The following is a 26401-nucleotide window of genomic DNA, read 5'->3' as shown; positions in this document are numbered from 1 at the left end:
TGTGCCAGGCTGAACCCGCCTGCTCTCATCTCTTTGCCCATCTCCCGTGTGTTTCTCCAGAGCGGGACCAGGATGAATTTTTTCTTTGGACCTCCTGTCTCAGAACCAAGTGCGCTGTCAGGACACCCGGAGAAGGGGCAGCCCCAAGGGACCTGCAGTCCCAGACCCCCGGGGTGAGCGAGGGGAAGCACAGGAGGTGGTCCTGTCTGCCCCTGCGTCGCTCCCTCCTGCAGGAAGCCTTCCTGGGCCGCCAGCCCACTCCCCGCCCCATCTCCCGGCTCGGGCAGTGTGTGGATTTGGGAAGGCCCACTGAGCCTCTCACTCAAGACTATAAATCCTGGGGGATTCTCGTTTCAGGTCCTTCACCCCCACCGGCCCCAGGGCAGTAAGACGTGCACAGAAGAATCCAGACAGCCTCACGGCCGACTGCACCACGGAACAGCAGAGCCGCAGGACACGCCAGGAGGGCACGCGGGGCCACCCCAGCGGATGGGGCGGGAGTTGGGGATTTATGGACCACCTGTGAAGGCTGGGTAAGACCCCGGAGGAGTCCTGGCTGCCAGCGGGGAGGTGGGAGACAGCACAGCCTGCTCCCAGGAGGGGAGTGTGGAAATGGGCCGGGCGGCCGGGAGCCTGGGATGCAGGCCAAGGGGCAGGCACGTGCTCAGCCTGGGCTTTGGGAGGGTGAGTCCTGGGGAGACAGCCCAGACGGGCCCAGACGAGGGAAGAGGGGCTGTGCTCAGTGCAGGCAGGGGCTGGGGGGTGAAGGGGCGAGGAGGCAGCCTTCGGGCCAGGAGTACTTCCTGCCCGGGAAATGGCCCTCACTTCTCCTGCGGGGGGCATCGTGGAGAAGGTGAGCCCAGCCGCCAGCCTCACCTTCCCCGGAGCTCGCTGGACTCCCGGCAGCGCTGCGCCTCCAGCTTGCCCAGGAGGTCCTGGCGCTCCCGGGCCTGCTCCTGCCTCAGCTCCTGCAGGAGCCTACGCGAGGCCCGCAGCTCCCGCTGGCTCTCGGACAGCTGCTGGTGGAGCCCGGCGGCCGCTGCCTCGGAGGACTCTAGCCGCCGGCGCAGCTCCTGCCCGCGAGTGGGAGCGTGGCGTGAGCCCCGTGGCCTGGCCAGGCCTTCGACCACAGAAGCCAGCGGGGCTCCCGACTGCCCACTTCAGACCGGAGACCCTGCCCGGGTTGTGGGGTCCAGGGGCAGGCGCCTGGTGGGCTTTGTGGCTTTGCTCTGGTGGGGACGGGGCACAGCGTTGCCTCTGTGGCCGCCCACCTGCTCCCGCTGCCGCCGCCTCTCAGTGACCACCTGCACAGCCCGCAGCGCAGGGTCCAGGGCGGCCGGGGAGCAGGCCCGTGGGGGGGATGCGGCCCGTGGGGGGCTCCTTGGTTGGCCCCGCGCCTCCTGGCCTTCGGTGCTGCCGCTCCAGGCTGGCTCCGGGCACCCCGCGTCTGCCTGCGCCACCTTCAGGGCGCAGGGAGGAAGGGGTAGAGGGGAGAGAGCGCAGGGCTGAGGTCGGACAGGTCCTTCCAGAGCATCTCCCGGGCCTGCTCGAAGCACCAGGACCCTGCAGCCCCTCTGCTGCTCCACGCGGGAAGGACCCGGGACGGGCCGCACCTTTGTGATGCTGTCCGAGGTGAGCTGCAGGGATTCCACCTCAGCCCTCAAGTCTCCCGGGGCCGGCCGGCCTCCACTGCGATGGGACTCCTGCTGGGGCGGGGGAGGCTGCTCAGCGGGGCCCGGGTTCCCCCACCGCGAGCCGCCCCTCTCCCAGCGCCACGCACCAGTTCCTGAACCTCCGTTCTGAGGGAGGAGATGGTTTCCTCCTTGTCCGCGTTCTGCTCTGTGAGCTTCCCCACCAGCAACGTCTGCTCCCAGACTCTGGAGAGAAGTTGGGGTGGGGTTGTCAGTGCAGAGAACAGAGGCTGGGGCACCGGCGGGCCCTGGAACCCCCCGGCCCCGTCGGCCACCTCCTGGGGTGCGGCCTGCCTGCTGGCTTTGGCCGCCTCTGCCTGCGTGGACCTTAGTCCCGCTCCAGTGAGACACCTCTCTTCTGCTCTAGAACCTGCAGTGGCTCCCGCTGTCTCAGGGTAGAGCGCAGAGCCCGACTGCAGCACTGAAGGCCCCCGCTCTGACCCTGACTCAGCTCTCTAGCCCCACAGCGTGGCTTCCCAAGGCCCTGCTCTGTCTTTGGGGTGTGGCAGGTGCCGTGCTCACCTCTGGGCTTTTGTCCCGGCTGGTCCCTCTGCCTGGAACTCCTCTGCCACCATAAGTCTAATGGTGTCATTGTCTTTCCTTCCCGGGACCGCCTTCTTCTCAAAGGCCCCTGGCTGCCCCCCAGCACCCGGGCCTCCCTTCCCGTGGGCCCAGAGCCCTCGGCTCCGGCCCCGGGCGCTGAACCCTCGGGCTGCGCTAGACCGCCCGTGCCCCCGGGCCCGCCGCGGCTCTCCTCCGGGCCGGCTCCAGTGTGTTGGACTCGCTGACCCCGAGGGCGTCTGTGACCCCGTGAGCCCCAGGTCCCGTGGAGCAGAGGCCCGTGGCAGTGTTAGGAGCTGCCTCCTGCTTCCTGCAGAAGCTGTCCTCACGAGACCGTCGAGCGCCACACGTGAGTTCCGTGTCCAGAACCTCCCACGATAACCGAGGGTGGACCCCGGCCCCTCTGGGGGCCCTCAAAACAGGCGCCCACCCCTGAAAGGATAGGCCTTTTAGGCCTGAAAATTCCACTTCTGGAAGCAGCCACGGGGAAACAGTGCGAGTGCACCCAGGGCAGCGTCCACAGAGACGCGCCCAGTCGCGGGGCGCTAGCCCTGCCTCCAGGGCATGGTGGGTAAGGAGGTCTGGACCCGCCTGCCTTTGCCACGAGGTGGCGATTATGAGCCGTGGGCGGCTTCAGGGCAAGTGCCCCGGTGTCAGGGTGTGGGGTGAAATCAGGAGTTACAACTGCATGTGAGCGAAGTCCCAGACCCGCGGCCGCTGGGCAGATGGGTGGGTGTGGCGACCCGCCCCCGCCCCCCACCTCTGACCTCCTGCACCCACCTGGCCTGGAGTGCCACCTTCTCGGCGTCCCAGCGACCCTGCATCTGCAGCATCTCCCGCACCTTGTCCTGCAGCTGCTGCTCCAGGGCGCTGGCTGTGCGGCTGGCCGTCAGCCGCAGGTTGGAGCCGAGGTTCAGGCAGGCCGTGTGCAGGCGCTGGGCCGTCCTGGCCGCGTCCACTCGCATGTCAGCGAGGCCCCTGGGAGACAAGGGCGGCACTCCGCTGAGCCTCGGGGCTGCCTGTGGCTCGGCCTGGAGGCTCCACGCTGGGCGGCAGGGGCAGGGTCTGGTGACAGGCCTGCGGCAGACCCCTCCCGTGCCGTCCTCAGGGGAGGCCCCGCCGGGTGGCATCTCGGAGGGGCAGGGGTGAGTGGGGGATGGGCCAGGCCGGACAGGACAGGCTGTCCACCTTGAGCAGCACTTCCACCCTCTGAGCCTCAGGGGCCCAGGGTGGACCGTTGGAGGTTCTCGGCAAGGGCCGGGGGGAAGCCAGAGTCCCTGCGGGTGGATCCGGCCCCTGGCGCTGCATCTCCCTAGCTGGCCTGCCTCTCTTCTCTCCCCTGCACCCTTGCCTGCCTCACTCTGTCCATCCGTCCATCTCCTCCACTGCCCGCCTCTGCTGCCGTCTCCACCACTCCCATCGGGCCACCCGTGGGAGGAGTGTGGTGGGCCCGATGCTGGGCATCAGGTGCCCTTCTCCCCGACCCTGATGGCACCCACGCCTGGCTCTGTGTGGGCAGGGTGGCTGGCACGCACCTCTCGGTGGCTGCACGCAGCTCAGCCAGGTGTCCACGGAGGGCTGTGACCTGTCTCTGCAGGAGGAGGACATCCTGGTGTCCCACCGCGCGAGTACGCTGGGTCTGAAAGCAAGAGGCTTGCGTCCACGGCAGGCGGAGGCCCGGGGCTGAGGGGTGAGGGGAGCCCTGCGGCCCCATTCACCCGCCCCACAATCAGGTCCTCCGGCTCCAGGCGGGCGGAGTGCAGACCCTCATCACTACCCTCCTGCATGCGGCACCTGCCCCACTGGGTGGGTAAGGTCCCCGGGGCAGTGCTTTGCTCCCCTCCCCAAAGGACCTGGGGAGGTGACCACTCCCAGGTCCAGAACCAGGACCCACTCAGCCTGGTTCCCCCAATGGGGCCGTGGGCGGCACTCAGCTCCCGCCCTCCAGCTGGGGGGTTGGGAGCACGACAGAAGGAAACAGACCTTGCCTTCTCCAGGACCTAGAGAGCAGCGCTTACTCTCGGAGGGCCCCTAGGACGTCGGGAGTGGGGCCTGGCCCTTCAAGGTGGCAGAGAGGCAGAAGCCTCTGCCAGTAGGAGCCCATGCAGTGGTAGGGGTGGGGGAGCCACCCTGAGAACAGGCGGAGTGAACAAGGTTGTAAGGTGCAGCGAGAGCCCACCGCTGGGCTGTGAACGGGGAGGGGACTGGGTGGAGAGCTGGGGGCAGGAGTGGGATGGGGTCACGTGCGGTCAGCGGCGCCAGCCTTGCAGGGAACTAAGCAGAAGCCCAGAAGGTCCTGAGTCTCCCCACCACCTTCCCAGCCCCTGCACTGGGCTGTGTCCTGAACACTGACCTCCAGGGCCCCCCGGGGGGCTCACCACCACACCCAGTGCTTTCCGGTGCTCCCAGGGCCCCTCCTGCCTGTTACAGCCCCACCCGCGGCTTTTCAATGTTGCTTCAAACAAAGCACTTTCACGTCCTGCCGGTCCTCCAGCCCAGGACCCACACGCTCACCTGCTACTTCATGAAGCCTTTGCCGATCGCCCTCCCCTGAGCCCCCATCTGAGGTGCCCCCCATCGAGCCCAGAAACACCCTGCTGTGTACCTTGTGTAGGGAACGCCCTTTGCGCCTGGTGCCAGAGCCTTGTGTATACTCGCACCCCACCCCCCAACCGTGACCATCAAAGAGCAGGGATTAGACATCCCTCCTGCTGACACGAAGAGCCGACTCCTGTCCCGCCTGCCCACTAAGACAGTGGAATACTTGAGATTCCACACTTTACGACTTCTTGAACGCAAGGCTGGGCGGCCGGTATGGTAAGGGACACGCAAGCCAGGAACCAGGAAACTCAGGGACTCTAGGGGGACTTGCCAAACAGTAACTTGAACACGTTTCCTTGACCACAGGGGCTCTGGGGACAGAGAGGAAAGCTTAAGGTCCACCCAAGGGGGAGTCTGCTCACATGTGGAAGTGATCCCCCAAGCTGCACTCCAAGTAAGGTGTGCTAGAGATGGGCGGATCAGCACACACGTGCGCACGCACACACACGCAAACGCGCACGTACACAGCTGCTTGCAGGGCGCTATAACGAGGTGCCGTGGACAGTGACAAGCGCACACACACATGCACACACACACCTGCCTGCAGGGCACTGTAAAGAGGTGCAGTGTCCCCCACAATTCACATGTTGGAACCTAATCCCCAACGTGATGGTATGTGGAGGTGGGGCTTTCCAGTTCCACCTTCAGGATTGGTGTTAGTGTCCTTATAAAAGAGGCCCCACGAGGGTCCAGTCCCTTCTGCCATGTGAGCTTACAGCCAGGAGGTATCGTCTGTGACCAGGAAGCGCTCTTCACCAGACGAAGGGCCTGGCGCTTTGATCTTGGACTTCTAGGCTCCAGAGCTGTGAGAAGTAAATGTCTGTGGACAAGCCCCCAGGCTGGGGTATTTCTGCTACAGTGGCCTGGAGGGACCAAGACAGTAAGGAAAAAATCTCCCTGTGGTTTTGGAACCACAAGTTAGCCTTGGTGCAGTTTTCAGCCTGGATTCACAAAACCTGGGTGGTTAAAAAAAAACAATAAAGCTGAAAATTTACTTCAATGTGGTCCAAAGGTCGTCAGAGCCCCTGAGAACCCGACCTAAGCAAATGACAGTCCTTTCTGGAGCACACCACGTTCATTCCAGGTTTCAAACAATTTTCAGAGTCCCAAGGATAACATGCAGGTCTTAGGTAAAAATTTTTTTAAAAAACCACCAAAGACACAAGGAAACACAGCACCATGACCACGACCTAGCAGAAACAACAGACTCACACCTTGAAGAAGTTCAGATGTTAGAACGTCAGACCCAGACTACAAAATAACTGTTTCCTAATATGCATCAGCAAACACACGAGAGGCTTGAAAGCACCAGTTAAGCGTGAGATAGCTGGGAAGTATCCAGAATAACGCCAGAATTTCTAAAGATGAGAAACACAACGTTTAGGATTCAAGCCTCATCGGCAGGTTTAAGGCCGGTTGGACACCAGAAGAGAAAACTGATGACCAGGAGGGTAGATTCTACCCTCTATCTACCACGTAGACCAGGGGGGTAGAAGGAAGGAAAGTCTGGGAGGTTAAGAAACGTGGGAGGGAGCACGGGGATGGGTAAGGTCCACGGGGCGGGAGAGGACAGGGGAGAGCGGGACGTGGGTGACACTGAAGCAGGTGACGGCTGCTTGCCAAGGACAAGGGGAGCGCGGCATCTGATGAGTCCTCAGCAGGATAAACACAAAGAAACCTGCGCGTCTGCGGCGGGAAGCTGGCAGGAAGCTGGCAGGATGCAGTCACAGAGAGCGGCCGCTCACAGCAGCCACGGCAAGAGGACGACGGCCTCCGTGGCGGGCCAGCAGACAGAGGACGGGGGTCTCTAAGGCGCTGAGAGGAAGAGCCGCCGGCCAGCGGCCAAGGGGGAATAAAGACCCTCGATAAACCAGTGCCAAACTGGACGCGAGGCCCGTCTCCAGGGCATTTGTTTCCCTAGTGGCCAAGGCGGGGGCGTGATGTGTCTCCCACGTCTCCCCAACCCCACGTGGGAGCCCGGCCATCGACGACCACCCTGTGATGACAAGCGCATATTCCCTCTTGGCGTCCCGTTCCCGTGCAGGGGTGGCTGCAGCAGGAGGGGCCGCTCCGCTTCTGACTGGAGCAGCTGTCCAGCAGGAGGAGCCCTGTCCACACAGTGGGGTTGGGCCTCCCACTCCGCCCGATCCGTGTGGGCAGTGCCGAGACGGCCCCTCTGAGATGGGCTTGTCCGAGGGACACCTGTGCAGGGTCAGCCTGAGGCCCAGGCACCCGGGGACCAGCTCGGCCTCTGCTCCTGCCACGTCTGGGGAGAAATCCTGCCCATGGGGCCCGTGGCAGACGCCGGGAGGTCCGTGGGGACATCCAGGGACAATCGGAGCAGAGGCTGCAAGCCCAGCAGGGATGTGGACAGGCAGAGGCGTGGGGTGACCCGTCTCAAATATGTCCCCTACCTCAAGCTGGACGTCCTGCCCCAGTGACCAGCCCGGGATGGTCAACACAGTATCTCCCCCCAGCAAGGCTGAGGCCTGGAGCCCCGTGCCGTGACCCCGTGCCCCAGGGCTGCGGGTTTCAGAAGAGGCTGCGTGGGCCCTGCTGGGCTGGCCAGGGAGTGGGGGGCTGTGGTGCGGCCCAGGCTCCTGTGTCTGACCCCGAGTTGGGCCTGCAGAGACTCTTCTCTCTAGAGTAGCTCGGCCACGCCAGAACCAGGGCTCGGCCCTCACTCTATTTTCCAAGCCCAGCCAGGCGTCCTTCTCTCAAAGCGGGGGTCTTCCCACGCAGTGCCCCCACCCTGCAGACTAACGTGGCCAAGCCGAGTGGGGGACATGGTGTGGCGGGAGGCCAGGGGCCTTGCCCCCAGGAGGGGCCGTGGCAGAAGCCAGCTCTCCGTTTCCCTGTTCCTGCCCCCCACCCCGACCCCGGCCACGGGAACCAGACCAGGCATGCCCCTGCCCACGGGCGAGAGCCGGGGAGCACCTCTCTCTGGGTCCAGCGCTGCCTCTCCCGCAGCTCCAGCTCAGCCCGCAGGAGGAGCACGCTGTGCGTCGTCCCCGCCAGCTCCTCGGCCAGTCTGTCGTTGGCCTTCTTCATGTGTCCTAGCTGCTCCCGCAGGAGGGTGTTCACCTGGGAGAGGCCGGTGCTCCTGTACGGGTAGGGACGGAGCGGCGTGGCCATGGGCGGGTGGCCTCTCCCTACAGACGTGCTCAGACAGCCGGGCCCCGAACCTCCTGGGCCCAGACGACCCCAGCTCGACTGTGCAGCGCCCAGACTGCCCCTAAGAGGCACTGGCCACCTGCAGCGGTCCTCAGTGGCCCCGCCAACGGGGGCCAGCCTCTGGGTGCCCCTCCCGGTGCTCCTCCTCCCCATGCCCCTCCCCGTGCTCCTCCTCGTGTTCCTCCTCCCCGTGCTCCTCCTCCCCGTGCTGCCCCTCCCCGTGCTCCTCCCCGTGCTGCCCCTCCCCGTGCTGCCCCTCCCCGTGCTGCCCCTCCTCGTGCTCCTCCCCGTGCTGCCCCTCCCCGTGCTCCTCCCCATGCTGCCCCTCCTCGTGCTCCTCCTCCCCATGCTGCCCCTCCCCGTGCTCCTCCTCCCCGTGCTCCTCCTCCCCATGCTGCCCCTCCCCGTGCTCCTCCCCGTGCTGCCCCTCCCCGTGCTCCTCCTCCCCGTGCTGCTCCTCCCCGTGCTGCTCCTCCCCATGCCGCCCCTCCCCGTGCTCCTCCTCCCCGTGCTGCCCCTCCCCATGCTGCCCCTCCCCGTGCTCCTCCTCCCCGTGCTGCCCCTCCCCGTGCTCCTCCCCGTGCTCCTCCTCCCTGTGCTCCTCCTCCCCGTGCTGCCCCTCCCCGTGCTGCCCCTCCCCATGCCCCTCCCCGTGCTCCTCCTCCCCATGCTCCTCCTCCCCGTGCTGCCCCTCCCCGTGCTCCTCCCCGTGCTGCCCCTCCCCGTGCTGCTCCCCATGCTGCCCCTCCTCGTGCTCCTCCTCCCCATGCTGCCCCTCCCCGTGCTCCTCCTCCCCGTGCTGCCCCTCCCCATGCTGCTCCTCCCCGTGCTGCCCCTCCCCATGCTGCCCCTCCCCATGCTCCTCCTCCCCGTGCTGCCCCTCCCCGTGCTGCCCCTCCCCATGCCCCTCCCCATGCTCCTCCTCCCCGTGCTCCTCCTCCCCATGCTCCTCCTCCCCGTGCTGCCCCTCCCCGTGCTCCTCCCCGTGCTGCCCCTCCCCGTGCTGCTCCCCATGCTGCCCCTCCTCGTGCTCCTCCTCCCCATGCTGCCCCTCCCCGTGCTCCTCCTCCCCGTGCTGCCCCTCCCCATGCTGCTCCTCCCCGTGCTGCCCCTCCCCATGCTGCCCCTCCCCATGCTCCTCCTCCCCGTGCTGCCCCTCCCCGTGCTCCTCCTCCCCGTGCTCCTCCTCCCCGTGCTCCTCCTCCCCATGCTGCCCCTCCTCGTGCTCCTCCTCCCCATGCTGCCCCTCCCCGTGCTCCTCCTCCCCGTGCTGCCCCTCCTCGTGCTCCTCCTCCCCATGCTGCTCCTCCCCATGCTCCTCCTCCCCGTGCTGCTCCTCCCCGTGCCCCTCCCCGTGCTCCTCCCCGTGCTGCCCCTCCCCGTGCTGCCCCTCCCCGTGCTGCCCCTCCTCGTGCTCCTCCCCGTGCTGCCCCTCCTCGTGCTCCTCCCCATGCTGCCCCTCCTCGTGCTCCTCCTCCCCATGCTGCCCCTCCCCGTGCTCCTCCTCCCCGTGCTCCTCCTCCCCGTGCTGCCCCTCCCTGTGCTCCTCCCCGTGCTGCCCCTCCCCGTGCTCCTCCTCCCCGTGCTGCTCCTCCCCGTGCTGCTCCTCCCCATGCCGCCCCTCCCCGTGCTCCTCCTCCCCGTGCTGCTCCTCCCCATGCCCCTCCCCGTGCTCCTCCTCCCCGTGCTGCCCCTCCCCATGCTGCCCCTCCCCGTGCTCCTCCTCCCCGTGCTGCCCCTCCCCGTGCTCCTCCCCGTGCTCCTCCTCCCTGTGCTCCTCCTCCCCGTGCTGCCCCTCCCCGTGCTGCCCCTCCCCATGCCCCTCCCCGTGCTCCTCCTCCCCATGCTCCTCCTCCCCGTGCTGCCCCTCCCCGTGCTCCTCCCCGTGCTGCCCCTCCCCATGCTGCCCCTCCTCGTGCTCCTCCTCCCCATGCTGCCCCTCCCCGTGCTCCTCCTCCCCGTGCTGCCCCTCCCCGTGCTGCTCCCCATGCTGCCCCTCCCCGTGCTTCTCCTCCCCGTGCTGCTCCTCCCCGTGCTGCCCCTCCCCATGCTGCTCCTCCCCGTGCTGCCCCTCCCCGTGCTGCCCCTCCCCATGCCCCTCCCCATGCTCCTCCTCCCCGTGCTGCCCCTCCCCGTGCTCCTCCTCCCCGTGCTCCTCCTCCCCGTGCTCCTCCTCCCCATGCTGCCCCTCCTCGTGCTCCTCCTCCCCATGCTGCCCCTCCCCGTGCTCCTCCCCGTGCTGCCCCTCCCCGTGCTCCTCCTCCCCGTGCTGCTCCTCCCCGTGCTGCTCCTCCCCATGCCGCCCCTCCCCGTGCTCCTCCTCCCCGTGCTGCTCCTCCCCATGCCCCTCCCCGTGCTCCTCCTCCCCGTGCTGCCCCTCCCCGTGCTGCCCCTCCCCATGCCCCTCCCCATGCTCCTCCTCCCCGTGCTGCCCCTCCCCATGCTGCCCCTCCCCGTGCTCCTCCTCCCCGTGCTGCCCCTCCCCGTGCTCCTCCCCGTGCTCCTCCTCCCTGTGCTCCTCCTCCCCGTGCTGCCCCTCCCCGTGCTGCCCCTCCCCATGCCCCTCCCCGTGCTCCTCCTCCCCATGCTCCTCCTCCCCGTGCTGCCCCTCCCCGTGCTGCTCCCCATGCTGCCCCTCCTCGTGCTCCTCCTCCCCGTGCTGCCCCTCCCCATGCTGCTCCTCCCCATGCTCCTCCTCCCCGTGCTGCTCCTCCCCATGCCCCTCCCCGTGCTCCTCCTCCCCGTGCTGCCCCTCCCCGTGCTGCCCCTCCCCATGCCCCTCCCCATGCTCCTCCTCCCCGTGCTGCCCCTCCCCGTGCTCCTCCTCCCCGTGCTCCTCCTCCCCGTGCTCCTCCTCCCCATGCTGCCCCTCCTCGTGCTCCTCCTCCCCATGCTGCCCCTCCTCGTGCTCCTCCTCCCCATGCTGCCCCTCCCCGTGCTCCTCCCCGTGCTGCCCCTCCTCGTGCTCCTCCTCGTGCTCCTCCTCCCTGTGCTGCCCCTCCCCGTGCTGCTCCTCCCCATGCTGCCCCTCCCCGTGCTCCTCCTCCCCGTGCTGCCCCTCCCCATGCCCCTCCCCGTGCTCCTCCTCCCCGTGCTGCCCCTCCCCGTGCTCCTCCCCGTGCTCCTCCTCCCTGTGCTCCTCCTCCCCGTGCTGCCCCTCCCCGTGCTGCCCCTCCCCATGCCCCTCCCCGTGCTCCTCCTCCCCATGCTCCTCCTCCCCGTGCTGCCCCTCCCCGTGCTCCTCCCCGTGCTGCCCCTCCCCGTGCTGCTCCCCATGCTGCCCCTCCTCGTGCTCCTCCTCCCCATGCTGCCCCTCCCCGTGCTCCTCCTCCCCGTGCTGCCCCTCCCCGTGCTGCCCCTCCTTGTGCTGGTCCGCCCCGTGCTGCCCCGCCCTGGAGCCACCTGGGAAGAGGTGTCAACAGCCCCACGGCACAGTGGCGTCCGCTGCGCAGTGACGGCCGAGCTCCCTGCTGCCCCACTGCCCTGCCTGCCTGGCCTCACCTCTGCTCGGCAGCCTCTAGCCGGCCGAGGGCTTCCTCCAGGTCGACGCTGTGCTTCTGCTCTGACCTCCGCAGCCGAGCCTCGGTGGCCTCCAGCCGGGCCTGCGCCTGGAGAGGGGCATTAACCCACCTGGCTGGACACTTCCAAGCCCAGCGGGCTGGGCAGCTTTGGCACAAAACCCTCCCAGGGACGGGTGAGAGGGCTCCCCTTGGGTCCCTAGTTGGGGCGGGGCCAGGCTGGGATAAGGGCTGGGGTCGAGCTGGGGTCAAGCTGGGTCTGCTAAGACGGGTCAGGCGGGCAGCCGTCCGTGCCATGGTCCTGTGCCATGTGCCCACGGCTGGCGGAGTGGGGGTCCAGGCTCTGGTCCGGCCACATAAGGGGCAGGACGGCCGAGATGCAGAGCAGGCCTGGGGTCACCCCCATGGGAGTGAGTGAGCTTAGGGTCCCGCCCCTGCAGCTGCCCTCCTGCCTGTGCTCGACCCTCCGTCTGCTCCCAGCCCCTCATCCAGCGGGTGGGTGGGTACCACACCCCCAGTAAGTGGGCCTGGCAGGGAGGGGAGCCCCCCAAATTGGGCCAGGTGGACCCCGAGCCTGCTGGAGCCTGAGCAGACGGGGACCCGGGGCTCTGAGGGGAAAAGGCAGTGCTGGGGGCCCCGACCCGAGGAGGCCGGCTGGTGGGGGGCTGAGGCAGGTAGGTCAGGAGAGCTGAAGGGCACCCTTGTGGCACGACATGGGGCCTGAGTACAGGGAGGTGAGTGGCCCCCGCAGCTACCAGTGGGACTGGAGAGGAGGGCCCGGGGGTCCAGCCGAGCCCAGGGGCCTGGGCGGGGGCTGGGAGTCTAGCCGGGATGGAGGTGCCCACGGAACCGTCATGCGGCCCCTGCTACCACCATCCGCCCGCCCATCTGCTTGGGGGAACCTGGGGAGGCTGGGCCCCTCTGCGGCCCTCACAAGGGCTGCTGAGCCGCCTGCCAGAGCTGGCACAGGCCTGTGAATCCAGAGCTCACTGACTCACGAGGTTTCCTAATCGGCCGCGGGATTTCTGCGGCTTCTATTCCCATAGGGCCTCTAGTTCCCAACATCTCCCCACCCTGTGCTAGGAAGATCCCCGCCCCGCCCCGCGCAGGGCCCAGGGTGGGCGGGAGACGTTGTCCCCTCCGGGGATGACGAGGGCCTTCCCAGTCCTGCCGGGGGGTGGGGCTGGCGATGAGAACAGGTGTGAGTTCGGGGTGGGGGCAGGGAGCCCCTCCCTCTGTGGGGCTGGTGACGCCGCCTATCCCAGGAAGCCCTCGGAACCCTCGAGGAGACGAGGCTGACCCAGGGCCCTTGGGCGTTCGGCACTGGTCACTGGTCATGCCGCAGAAAGACCTGAGTCAGGTCTCACCCAGCAATGGCAGCGTGGCCCTGGATAACTCGGACTAGCTCTGAGCCTCAGTTTTCTCATCTGGAAAGTGGAGTCATCTGCCCTGCCACGTAGACCAGGGGGACTCTGCAGACACAGGGGCTCCCAGTGTGCCACACTGTGGGCCGGGCACCCCAGCCCAGTCCTGCCTCAGAGGCCATCATGTCTTAGAGTGGCAGACATGGGACAGAGGAGGCTCTGGCCTAGCAAGTTTCGTCACCTTTCTGCCTCGGTTTCCCCATCTGTCCACCAGGAGGCCCTCCCAGCCCCACTGGTTGTGACCAAATGGCCTGTTGCCACAGCCAGTCACCCTGGAGGGCACCGCGCTGCCCAGGGCACTGAGGACAGAGGCCCAGGGGCTCCGTCCGCCCCCGGCCGTCGGGGGTGGGGACTGGGGGCGGGGCCAGTCCTCGGCGGCCGCCAGGCGGTTCCTTTTGCTCCCGCTCCTCCCCTGGGCAGTTGCTGCCACGTGCCCACGCTGGGCTGGAGGCCAGGGCCAGGGGTCAGGAATGCCCCAGCCGCCCCCAGGGCTTCTGGCAGGTGGGGCACAAGTCAGTGCTTAAGCTGGGGGGGGAGTCCTGGGGGACCCCGGGGCCGGGGAGCCCCGGGCACCTGTCCCGCTCTCACCGGTCCCCTCCAGCCTCAGCTTCTCTAGCCACCGCCCAGGGTCCAGCCGTGCCATGGCTGACCACTGTCATTCCACGTCCTGAGACGCGCTGACGGATCCACCGGTCACCCCGGGCCCGGCCGCCACCCTCTGGCTGCCACGCGTCCCTACGCACGCTCACCTGCTCGCTGACTGCGTGGTACCTGCCGGCCGGCTCGTCCCGCTCGGCCCCCGCCTGGGCCAGCAGCTCCTCCAGCCGGGACAGCTCCTCCTGCACGTGGGCCGAGGCGGCTGGCGGCTCCTGCAGCGCTGCAGGCGCAGCAGCAGGTCAGCCTGTGGCCAGGCCAGCCCCCAGCTCGGCTCCCTGTCCCGCCGCCGGTCTGCCGATCTGCCGGGACTGACCCGGGGGACCCCGATCTGGGGCCGCACCTCGGCCGCGGGCCTCCCTTCCTCTCCTGCCGTGGACATCACGTTTCACCCCGGTACAGACCCCTGCCCAGGGCGAGCCCCAACCCAGTTACAGCGTCCCCCTGGACGCTGGGGATCCCACACCCCCGTCAGGCAGTGAGAACTGCTGACTCACGGTAACCAGATCTCACCCCCAAGTAGTAAGTTGCTGTTCTAACCACACAGTGGGCTTTCTTTTTCCTTAACACACAGTGAGGTCCCCAGTTCCTCTAGGAGGCTGGAGAGCCCCTTATTTCAGAAAGGGGTCTCGGGACCCCCGCACGAGGGGGTCGGGGCACACTCTGGGGCCAGGCTGCCCTACTGGCTGGGTGGCCTCGGTGCAGGGACCCAGCTGCGCACGCAGCCGTGACAGACAGCGAGAGGCACCGCGAGGGGCCCGGGGGCCGGGGGAGCAGAGCTCTTGGGGGGGGGCTGCTTAGCCTCCACGCCTCCTGAGTGTCACCCTTTAGGATTTCATCATCTAATGAAAAATGAACATAATTAAATCAAGACTGGTGGGCACAGATGTGTGACAAACCAACGCAGGGCTAGGTGGGCATGGTCCCTGTGGCCTGGTGGTGAGCGCGCCGTGGGGATGGGCTTCTGATCCCCGGGGACGATGCCGTGGGAAGGTGTGGTTCTCGCCCTAACACAGGGGAGGATGATGGGCCGGGAGGGGCCGGCCCGGTCAGGGGACAGTGAGGGGCTTGGCTCCCTGAAGCTGGACTCTGACTGACGGCTCTGCAGCCCCCCTGGTGGCCCCCCTCACCTTGGGGCGGCTCCTCGCCCAGGCTGCCAGCCACAATCTCACGGATGCGGGCAGGCACGGGGATGGGTGAGGCCCGCCAGCCTCCCCCATGCACGGTCAGCGCCCGGTCTTCTCTGCTGGCCATGGGGCTCAGGACGGTGTCCTCCAGCCTCTGAAAAACACCGGCTCAGAGATGCCTGGGGCTGGCAGGTCCCTGGACAGCTGCCAGAGCCCCACGTGAACCCACTGGAGTTAGTGGGCGCTGCCACGGGGCTCCCATATGGTGGCAAAGTGCGCTGGAGAGGACTGGGTGAGGTCACCAAGGCCCGTGCCTTGGTTTCCCCACCTTTCAAGGTGGGAGGGCACCCTGCCTATCCTGGCGCTGCTCTGAGCACGGGTGAGGAAAGAAGAGCTGGTCCGGAGAGCTCCGAGCCTAGGGCACCACCTCGCCCCACCCTTCAGCGCTGCTCCGCCTCTGCGGGGGCTGCACTGACCGTCGTGGTGGATCTCTCCGGGGACGCTGGGAGGCAGGCTCCTGCCTCTGGCCCTCCTGGAGCAGGCAGCCTCCCAGTTCTCACAGTGGGGTTGGCAGGGAGGGGTTTGAACCCCACCCAGCAGGCCCAGAGCCCCACGGCAGGAGGGGCTGACAACAGCAGAGGGACAACTGGTAGAAGGTCCACCCACACACCCCCCTTTAGGACAAGGCCAGCCATGTGGGGCTTCCCCGTCCACTGGGAGGGGCACGCATGGGCCCTGGGCCGGGGCAGGGTGGGAGCCGAGGGAGGGACAGTGGGTGGATCGTGGGGACGGCCCTCCTTCCTAGCCGCCTAGAACAGCTGACCATCTGTGGCAGAGGTCCGAATAGCCCCGGACGCGGGTAGGAGACCCTGGGTCTTGGGTACCCAGAGACTGGTGTTGGGGTCTTGGGCTCCAGTTGGCACTTTGCCTCGGCCCTGGGCATTCTCGGCTCCACGACGATGGCACCGCCGGGGGAGGGCTTGGGCTGCCCTCCAGAGCCCAGGGCCGGGCGGGGCCTTTGTCGCCAGGTCTGTCGTGGTGCTGACCATGGGGGGAACTCGTGAACGCTGCAGGCCGAGGCAGCCACTTCTAAACCAGCATGAACACCTGGACATGAGAGGGCAGCGAGGCAGGATGGGCCTGCACTCAGGACAGTCCGTAGCCGCCCACCGGCCCTGCTGCCTTTGCGATATGAGCTGTCAGGCAGTGAGTGAAACAGCAGAGGGTAACCAGACGCTTCCCAGGGGGTCCTGGAGATGGATGTCCCCTCCAGTGACTCTCTAGGGCGACAAACCAGGGTCCTCCCATCACCCCCGAAGGTCCCAGACTTCTCAAACTTACCACCATATGCCCAGCCCCTCCCCACCCCTGGCTTCCCAAGACCCCCCATCCCGAGACTCCCCAGATCTCCCTCCCATCCCAGGGCCCTGGTGAGTGACCACCGCACAGCCTCCTACCTGCCTGTCCTCCTCTGATCCCCCCAGCTCTCCCTGAAGACCCTCTCGAGGCCTAGACCCCTCCACCTGGCTCTGACCCTCAGGCCTGGGCCGGTAGGGATGGAGGGCTTCCTGGGTGCAGCCCTGCTCCCCCCACCCCACTGCCCTGGTACAATCTCAGCCCGTCCCCTCCTCCTGAGACCCCAGCCTGGTCTCTTCCGCTCACGTCTGCCTGGACACGAGGCCTGCCCCTCCGTCAGCACCAGAGTGGCCAGGGCGACCCCGAGACCCGGGCTCTTGCATGACACCTGGTGAAGCCACGTTCCCATCCCAACAGGAGCTCGGTGCTGGGCAGACACTGAGCAAACTCGCGGGACTGAATTCCACCGCCCCCCACGGGGAGTGAGAACCCTGGCTCTGGTTCACCTGGACCCCAGTCCTCCTTCACCTGCGTGTAGGAATTTGAGTCCCCTGGGAGGTCTTGGGAGGCACCTTGACTACACTCCCCCTCGCCGACCCCCCTTCAGCATGACTTCGGGTGAGCAGCCTCCCTTGAGGGGAGGGGACGAGGTGCCTGCTGGCCCCTTTGGGCAGAGCCCGGAAGGGGGCGCCGAGACCACCAAGGCCGCAGGCAGGGGCTCAGCCATCGTCCGCCCTGAACCCCCTTTGCACTCAGGGAAACCGAGGCCCAAGGGGGAGGCGAGAGCCACCTGAGGCCCGCGGGACTGTCGAGTCCAGGAAGGCCCCTGCCCCTCCGCTCTCCACACCACCCTCCCCGCCCCAGCGTCCGCGGCGCCACCCGCTAACGGGAAGGCAGCAGCGCCATAAACTTGACTCATTCCTAACATTTACGGAGGGTCAGTTATTAGCCGAGACGTCCCAAGAGGAGCTGGGCGCGTAATGGGTTCCAGCTGCGGCCGGGTGCCTGCGATGGGCCGTGGCCCAGCTGGAGCGGAGGGAGGCAGCGGGGTCGGCACGGTGGGGGTGCGCGGAGGCCCTGGGGCTGCCCCCTCCCACCCCGCCCCACCTCCTGCCCCCCACTCCCCCCAGTAATGGGGGCAGGGAGGGGCCTTCACCCAGGGCAGGTCACTGGGCCTGCACCAACCTCTGGCCTTGGGGCTTGGTTCCCCCTGCGGCCGCCCGGGACCCCGTGATGCCACCTGCAGCCCTGTGGGCCAGGGGTGGCTCTGGGTCGGCTTTGGGGGGGTGTGCTGTCTGCCTGTGACCGGGCAGTGCACTGGGAGACTTCTAGAAGCCCCCCTCCCCCCCTCGCAGTCTCAGCTGGTCAGAGGGGACACCAGAGCTGGGCATCAGCTCCCCAAAAGACCTCAGACTCACAGTTGAGCCTGACCATGTCCCCTCCTCCTTTCTGTCCCCAGCGTCCTCCTCCCCATCAGCTCAAGCAGCTTCTAAGGACCTCAGGGAGGTCACAGCCCCTGCGTGACACCCCCAGTGAGCCCTAGAGGGGGGCCTGTGTGTGCGGCCCAGTGGGGCGGCCATCCCCTCCTTCCTCGCCGCCGCCCTCGCCGTGTGGCCCTGTGGATGGGGCGGGTCTCCGCTCCGAGGACCCTGGGCTCCCCTCTGGGAGAGGTGGGCTGGGGCCCCTGGTCTGCCACTGCTGGTGCACTGCCTGACCTCAGGCATGCCACCTGCTGTCCCGAGCCGTGTGTTCTCATCTTTGAAAATGGGGCGTCCCAGGGACCCGGGGGCTGCGGCTCTGGGGACCCCGCCCTAATCCCACAGGTGAGGACATGAGGCGGCTGGGGAGGGCGGGTGGAGCTGTAAGACAGAAACGCAACCCACACGGAACAATCTCACTCTCTCCCTCACTGGTGACCAGCATCGGACCCCCGAGTGGCCCCTCTGAATCCGCAGGCTGCCCAGGCACAGATCCCCAGGGAGAGGAGCCCAGCGACTTCTGGAAGGAAGATGAGGGTGCCCCATACCCAGAGCCCAGTGAGGGAGACCCCTGGGTGGCCCGGGTGGGTCCAGATGAGCCCAGTGGCAAGGCAGGGAGGGGCGCCAGAAGCCCCGTTGAAAGTCACCCTGCGAGAGCGGGTGTCCAGCGGGGGACCTCAACTCAGCCAGCAGCGTGAGCGAGTCAGAATCCTGGGCCCCTCGGCAGGGTCGGGGGGTGGGGGGGCCCCCGGCCAGCAGCCTGGGTCTGGGGTGGCGGAGCTCCAACAGTGCCACCGTGTGGCCGCAAGGGGCGCTGCAGGAGCTGTGACTGCCCGTCGCTCGAGGAGGGAGGCTGGGGCTCCTGGGGGCGGCGGGAAGGCAGAGGCTCCCTTGCTCATGGAGATGTGAGAAGGGCGTCACCTCTCAAGGTCTCCCAGCACCCGTTTTATATCTGTCATCTCGGCTGGAAGGGAGGCTCAGGGTCTTGCACTCACGGGCGGCAGTGTTAGGCCTGGGCCCCTGCCCGTGGGCCCCCAGCACCTTCCCAGTGGCCCGAGATCAGGACTCCGCAGGCACGCTGGCCTTGGGTCCCCTCCCCGAAGGCAGAGGAATGGGGGCCGGCCCAAGCCTGGCTTCCTCCTCCACCTCTGCCCCTCAGACCCTCCCCAGCACCCCCACAGGGCCCCAGGCACCCCAGGGCCAGGCTTTGGCCCTCGCCAGGCACGGGCCCAGCTTGAAGAACACATCCGAGGACAGGGCCTCCAGCCAAGTCCAGCCACCGGACGTCTGCTTGCCATCCTTCCGTGGCTTGGCCGGCTGCAGAGAGGGCCCTGGGCCTGGGTGGCGGCCTGCCAGGCTCCATTTCCTTAGGAAAAAGAGCTTCTCTGTGCCTGGGGTAACCCCTGGCCCCCACCGTGCTGTATCTCAGCACCGCCCAGTTTCAGATCTCTGTGCGTCCGTTGAGCCCTCTGGGGCCCTGGGCATCACCCCAGGAGCCGGGTCAGGCTTCAACTAACAATAAGGGGGCAATCTGGGCCAGGCATGAAAGCAGGCACTGGGGATGGGGGGACAATTTCTCATTGATCCCCGCTTCCCCAGCCCGGCACCGTCAGCGCTTGGCACGCAAGCAGGCTCAGACACAGGTCACTACCAGAGGGACTGAAAGCCAAGCCCAAGGTATGAATCACCAACTGAAAAATGACTCATGTCAAGGGATGACAGAAGGGCAGCATCCTGTCCGTCTTGTTTGCTACTGTGTCCTCTGTGCCCACACGGACTTCCGGGAGGAGGGGGCTGCTGAGTTGGACCTTGAAGGATAAATAAGAGTCCAGCAGCCAGAGGGGACAGAGGTCAGGCGTCCAGGTGGAGGGACCAGAGGAGGAGAGGCAGTCTGTGCGGGGCTGGGGAGCAGGGTGCACGGGAGCCACGAGGCGGGAGAGGTGACTGAAGGCCTTTAACATCCCCGTGAGGATGGTGGCGCCCCGTCTTCGCTTCTGAACGAGGAAGGGAGACATGTCCCATCTGATTGGCAGTGACCCTGGCTGCCGTCCACACAGGGCTTGGCCACACCCTGGCACTCTCAAACCATCCCGGCTCCTGTCCCGAGGGTGGGCCCTCACTCACCCAGGCTCTGGGGAGCCCCCCAGACCACCTGTCTCACCCTCGTACAGATGGGGACCCTGAGGCAGACAGTCAGTGGCAGGGCCAGTTCAGGTCCAGAACCTGAACACCACAGTGCCGTCCTTTCTGCTCAGGGGCAGCTGCGACTTCATGACTGTGCCAGCCCTCCCGGGCCTCCCGACAGCACCTCCTCCCTCTCCCTGGTGCCCCTCCCTTCCCCCCTCCCCCTCAGACCTTCCCACTTTGGAAACTTAAACCATAAACACCTCTACAAAACCCGTGAGTGGAGAAGGTGTGTGTGTGGGGAGGGGAGGACGCAGGACACAGAGGACCCAGGGAGCCAGCCCTCCCTCCACAGTTACTAGAACAGCCAGGTAGACTGTGAAACTCCTACTCCTGAAGACGTCAGAGAGCCACGGAAGCAGTGGGGGAGATGGACCGACACTCAGGGAGAGGTGAGCGGCAGGGCGTCCTGGGCTGGGTGGGTGCTCTGAGTTTGGAAGATCAGCGACAGAGCCTGGGAACGGAGCGACCCTCAAAACAGAGCCGGTTTCTCAGCTATGATCATTTTAAAAGTGGTAACAGCTTCCCAACACATCAAATACCTAGGAGCCGATGTGCTAACAAAGTATGTGCAGGGCCGCTCCGTGGAGAGCTACGTTGAGTAAAATTAGCAAAAACGTAAATGGAAGAATGGAAGACAGCATTGTAAAGCCGTCAGTCCTCCTCAAATTAATCTGCAGATTCAATGAAATCCCAATCCAAATCCCAGCAGGGTTCTTAGTTTGTAGAAATTAACAAACGGATTCTAAAATTCTTATGGAAGAGTCAAAAGTATGTAGGGAGGGCTTCCCTGGTGGCGCAGTGGTTGAGAGTCCGCCTGCCGATGCAGGGGACACGGGTTCGTGCCCCGGTCCGGGAAGATCCCACATGCCGCGGAGCGGCTGGGCCCGTGAGCCATGGCCGCTGAGCCTGCGCGTCCGGAGCCTGTGCTCCGCAACGGGAGAAGCCACAGCAGTGAGAGGCCCGCGTACCACAAAAAAAAAAAAAAAAAAAGTATGTAGGGAATCGTGAAGAAAGCTTATGCTCAGATGTAACGACACGTCACAGATCCACAGGGACGAAGACAGGGTAGCGTTGGTATAAGGACCAGCTGACCAGGGAAGAGGCCACGAACTCTGGAAGTATATATGCGCACATGCACACGCAGACACACGTGCACAGACACATGCACACACTGGTGAGTGACGAAGGTGACACAGTGCAGTGGGGAGATGATGGGATTTTCAGTCTGGGGCAAGGCCCACTGGCTTTTCATACGGAAGGAAACGCGTGGTGGTCTCCACCTCACACCGTACACAGAGGTCAATTCCCAGTGGATTGCAGATTTAACTGTGAAAGTAACACAATAAAGCTTTTAAGAGAAAACAGAGAAGAACCTCTTAGTGGCCTTGGAGTAGGCGAAGTGTGTTTCTTAAATAGCACACAAGCAGCAGTAGCCTAAGGTGGAAAATGGACAGATTGTGCCAGGTTACAGTTATGAACCGTTCCTCAAAGCACCGTTACAGGGGTGAAAAGGCCACCCACGGGAGGTACTCGCAATACACGTATTTAATAAAGGACTTGTTTCCAGATTAGGCCATCAAATCGAGATCAGTAATAAGAAGAGAAGGCACGACCCCAAGAGCAAAACGGGCACATGGTAGAGCAGACGCTTCACAAAGGAAGATGTCTGGAGGGCCAGTAGACACATGGAAATGTGCTCAGTTTCATTAGTCATCGGGTAAACGATAATTAAAACCATACAGCAATACCACTGTACATTCCCCATAATGGCTGAATAGGAAAATGACAGGAAATGCCAAGTGCTGGCGAGGATGTGTAGCGGCCAGCCCCTCACACGCTGTGAATCCATGCAGCCACTTTGAAATCCGTTGGCAGTGTTCACTGAAGCTGGATGTGTGCAACCTGTGACCCGGCACTCCTGTGGCTGGGTGTGCACCCAACAGAAACACACACATGTGGCCCCCAAAGATGTGGAGCAGAATGTTCGCGGCGGTGCCGTTCATGGAACCACGCAAATGGCCATTAGCTCTAAAATGAACGCATTTCAGAAGTGCGGCATATTCACACACTGGCGTGCACAGCAAACTAGAGCGACGTGCTGCATGCCGGTGAATTTCGCAAACGTGGTGTAGTACAAAGAGTGTGTGTGTTTACACACTCACGTATATGGCTCCATTTCTCTGAAGTCCCCAAATGGGCAAGACTAATGTATGTTGGGGGAGGGGGCTCCTGGCATTCTGAGAATGCTCTGCTGGGGCGGGCGCCAGCCACACACGGGCTCAGTTAAGCTGCACACTTAGGATGTCGGCAGGCTTTTGTATGCATGCAAGGGCCAGTTTCTAGAACGCGGGGCTCTGCTCTCATCCCCACACTCTGTGAACAATGACTTTCCATCCATTCTCCAACCTACCACGTGTCCACCACTCCCACCCACCCACTCAACCATCTGCCACCATCTGTACGACAGTCTCTTCCCCTACCCCCCCGAATGTCCCCTTATTCCTCCGTCCGCGGATCCTGAGCTCGGCAGACTCTATCTGTAGGCTAAACCCGGGCCTGCCGCTTGTTCGTAAGTAAAGCTTTCTTGGAAAATAACTACATCCATTTGCTCACACAGTGTCTGTGACCCCCTTCATGCTCCAGTGTCAGAGCTGAATAGTTGCTACAGAAACTTTATGATTTGCAAAGCCTAAAGTATCAGTCATCTGGCCCCTCCAGAAAGTTTGCCAGCCTCTGCTTTAATCCATGTATCTACTCATCCCACCCCCCCATCCCACCCCATCCCATCCTATCCCATCCCACCCACCCCACCTCATCCCATACCACCTTCTCTCTTGCACTAAGGACATTGCTCCAGCAATCCTTCCTTATTGCTTACGTATCAGTTATTTTTCTCTCTATCAGACCATTCTTGTCGACGCAAACTGTCATCATTTATCCTCGCCTTAAAAAGATGTATTGCCCCTACGTGCCCCACGAGTTACCCTTGTGGTCAATGCCACCCATGACCCCCGCGCTGTTGAATGCCGTGGCCCACCGGGCCTGTGCTCGACCTACTAGCAGCACTTTGTGCTGACGGTCGTTCCTCCTCCCTGGAGCTCTCCCCTCACGAGGTTTCCAGACATGGCCCTCTCCCAGTCACTCTCACCTCCTTGGCCTCCCCGTCTCGGCCCCCTTGGCCAGTTCCTTCTCGCCTCGCCCACCTTTGGGTGCGGGTGTGCACCCGCTCCTTTTCCTGGGTACAGTCTCCCCTTGGGATCTCACCCAGTGACCCACATGCCAACGGCCCCGGACATCTGGTTCCAGCACGGAGCTCTTCTCTGAAACCAGATCCAGGCGTCCGTTTGCCCCCCGACTGCCTCCGTGCGGACGCTAATCAGCTTTTCCACCTGACGACGCTCAAAGCAAAACCTCTGTGCACAGGGTAGTTAAACTAGATGTAAAGAAAAACTTGAAAATCTCTATATGTTTGAAAACTAAGGTATTTATACCTTTAGATAATCCAGGGCTAAAATAAGAAGCCACAGTGGAAATTAGAAAGCAGTTTGAACTGGGTAAAAATGAAACTTATTATATCAGAATTTATGGGACGCAGCTAAAGCCTTGTTTAGGAGGAAATGCATACATTAAAGAAGAAAGTGGGAATGTGAAATGATGCCACCACGGTGGAAAACGGTGTGGAGTTTTCTCAAATTAAACGTGGGATTACCGTAGGATCCAGCAATCCCACTTCCGGGTGTACACCCCAAAGAAGTGAGGGCAGGGATTTGAACAGGTATTTGCAGCACTATTAACAACAGCCAGAGGTGGAAACAACCCAAGGATCCATGAACATATGGATGGATTACAAAATGGGGCCCATCCGTACAGTGGGATATTATTCAGCCTTAGAAAGGAAGGACCTTCTGACACAGGCTACAGCATGGATGACCCCTTAGGACACAATACTAAGTGAAATAAGCCAGACACGAGAAGGCAAGTATCGTATGATTCCACTCATATGAGGTCCCTGGAGGAGCCAGATGCATAGAGATAGGAAGTAGGGTGGTGGGTGCCAGGGCTGGGGGAGGGGGGAGGGGGAGGGGGAGTTCGTGTTTAGAGGGGGCAGAGTTTCAGTTGGGGAAGATGAAGAAAGTTCTGGAGCTGGATGGTGGCTAGAGCTGCACAATGTGGATGTACTTAATGCCATTGAGCTGTGCACTTAAAACTGATGAAAATGGTACATTTTATGTATATATAATTTACCACAGTTTTTTAAGTAAAAAAAAAATTTTAAAACAAAGAAGGCTGCAAATCAACGAGCTAAGCGCGCATCTCAAAATATTAGAAGAAAAACAGCCCAAAGAACTGAAAAGCAAAGGAATAAAAAGTATATAAATCAATGAAATAGAAGGCAAAATACCGTACAGAGGATCCACAATGACCGGTATCAGCAATGAAAAAGGAGGCGTCAGTTCGGGGTGACCAGCTCATTGCAGCCTGCCAGGGACTTCCTCAGATTGGGTCCTGGGTGACCCCTGGGTCTCAAGCGCCTCAACACTCAGGGGCAGGTGGTTACCTGCTTCAGAGCCTCAGACTTCAAGAAGACAGTAAGAGGATATTGGGAACAACCTTGGGCAGTAAATTTGAAGATTTATATATAATAGACAAGTTCTTAGAAAAATACCGTTAATCAAAACCTAACCCAAAAGGAAGAGTCTGAAAATTCCTGAAGCTTCTAGAGGAACTGGGCCCAGAATTACAAATCTTCCTGCCCATCGGCCTTCTCCACCGCCTCTGCGTCCAGACCCTCAGAGAATCCAGCTCTGAGGGTGGGCCGGGGCCGGGGTTGACAGGCGCAGCAGCTCCGGCTGCAGCAAGTGGGGTGTCAGGAGCTCCTCTGGGCAGGGGAGCACATTCAGGTCTGGTCCCACAGGAGCCACGCCTTGCCCGGACTCCTCGGTTTCCCCGTCTGTAGCTGGAGGGGCTGGAGGATCCCCCCTCCTCCCCCTCCGGACGGGCCTATCCGGGCATCTTGAGGTGCCTGCTGCCTGCTCAGCCCTGGAGTAACCACCGCGATCTCCATCACCGTGGTGAAGACAACAGGTGTTGGCTGGGCGGGCAGAGCAGACCTCGGCCAGGGCTCTCCGTGGCTTTCAGATGACGGTTTCCCACGGGCAGCGGGAGCTGGGGGGCAGCCACTTTTGCCAAGCACCGATGCCCACTGCCGGATGTCGGCACCATCCTGTGTTTCTCCCTCAAACCAGCCCGTAACCATAGCAACTTGCTTCAACTCTCGAGCCTCTATTTTCCTGGAACCCAAAGGGGTGGTAGCATCCTCACAGGCTGACGGGGTGCCTGGCTTGGAAACTGGTGTGCAAGCGGCCCTCCCTCCCCTGACCCCCCACCGGCCCTCATGGTCACCGGCATCCAGGACCTCGCAGAGCTGGACCTCACGGGAACTGGACAGAGAAAGTCACCCCACCCAGGGCCATCTTGTCAGCCTTGCTGGCTGCATCACCTGATTCAAATATCCTGCCCCGGTCGTGTTCTGTCCTGCGTGGGCACCTGTGTGTGCGCGCGCGCACGTGCGGCGGCTCCGCCGTGTTGTTTAGTCACGGGGACAACTGTCGGCAATTACTCTTCTGCAGTGACCTGTCTGTCTGCACAGGGCCACGTCACCCCCATCAGGCAGCGCACTGCTGAGAGTCTAATAACTGCGTTAATAAACAACTCTGAGTCAGCTGGTTCCCAGGGGTTCGCTGGGATCCCTGAGGGGTGAATCAGGGTGGGAACTGTCTGGCTGTGATGGCCAGCGGGGGGCACTTAAGAGGGTGGGGTGGCAGGGCCAGGCACGGGCTGGGAGTAGGGAGTGAAGAGGAGGGGGCGTGGGGTAATTCCCAGTCGTTATCGTTGTCGCTGTTGTTTTTGTTATGCAGGTGGGTGCTATGAAGGAAAACCGAACCAGCACTTCTGGAGCTCACAGACTAGACACTGGGCACGGGCCACCCCCATGGGCGCACGCCTCTCCAGGGGAGCCCCCGCTGATTCCCACACTTGGCCCCAAGGCAGTAGTGAACTAGACCCCAGAAGGTCGGGGTGGGAGTGCAGGCCGCAAGCCTGAGGCCCAGAGAGGGGCGCTGATAGCCCGAGCCCACACAGCACGGAGCAGGGAGGCTGGCCCTGGGGCTCAGGCCCCCGGCCCCCAGTTCAGTCTCTCCCCAGGCTCCTGTCCCGAGCAGAGTCTGCACCTGTGTGCACCTGTGTGTGTACGTGTGCACCTGTGTGTAAGGTGCCTGTGTGTGTGTGTACGTGTGCACCTGTGTGTGTACGTGTGCACCTGTGTGTAAGGTGCCTGTGTGTGTGTGTACGTGTGCACCTGTGTGTGTACGTGTGCACCTGTGTGTAAGGTGCCTGTGTGCGCGTGCGCTCACGTGGTGCTCATGCTGACCACGTGGAAAGTGCCCCTTGGAGCCGGGGAGGTGTGGCCTCTCTGTGCAGGGTCCTTTCCCTCCCCAGGTGCCCTTGGGACCTGCTCCCAGGAGGGTGCCGGAGGGCAGCCCCACCACTGACCTGGATCACAGCGTCCAGCCCCAGCCGGGGCCGCTCGGCAGAGTCCCCGTTGCCTGGCTCGCTGGAGGCGGAACTCAT

The 26401-nt window shown here is 63.9% G+C and overlaps 1 protein-coding gene across 1 annotated transcript in view; it reads right to left on the bottom strand.

Moving 5' to 3' along the window:
- The window catches only part of CROCC2 (ciliary rootlet coiled-coil, rootletin family member 2), a gene marked incomplete at both ends in the record, with an annotated part of 69886 nt that extends 43485 nt beyond the window's left edge, over positions 1-26401 (bottom strand). The window contains 12 exon segments of the mRNA XM_079924383.1: positions 877-1107; positions 1109-1125; positions 1167-1460; positions 1614-1703; positions 1781-1877; positions 3033-3230; positions 3788-3891; positions 7791-7956; positions 11529-11635; positions 13719-13846; positions 14754-14904; positions 26324-26401. Of these exon segments, the coding sequence (XP_079780509.1) occupies positions 877-1107; positions 1109-1125; positions 1167-1460; positions 1614-1703; positions 1781-1877; positions 3033-3230; positions 3788-3891; positions 7791-7956; positions 11529-11635; positions 13719-13846; positions 14754-14904; positions 26324-26401 (1661 nt within the window).

The sequence above is a fragment of the Stenella coeruleoalba genome (assembly GCF_951394435.1).
Source record: "Stenella coeruleoalba genome assembly, chromosome: 6".
NCBI lineage: Eukaryota > Metazoa > Chordata > Mammalia > Artiodactyla > Delphinidae > Stenella > Stenella coeruleoalba.
This window is presented reverse-complemented; position numbering and strand designations above follow the sequence as displayed.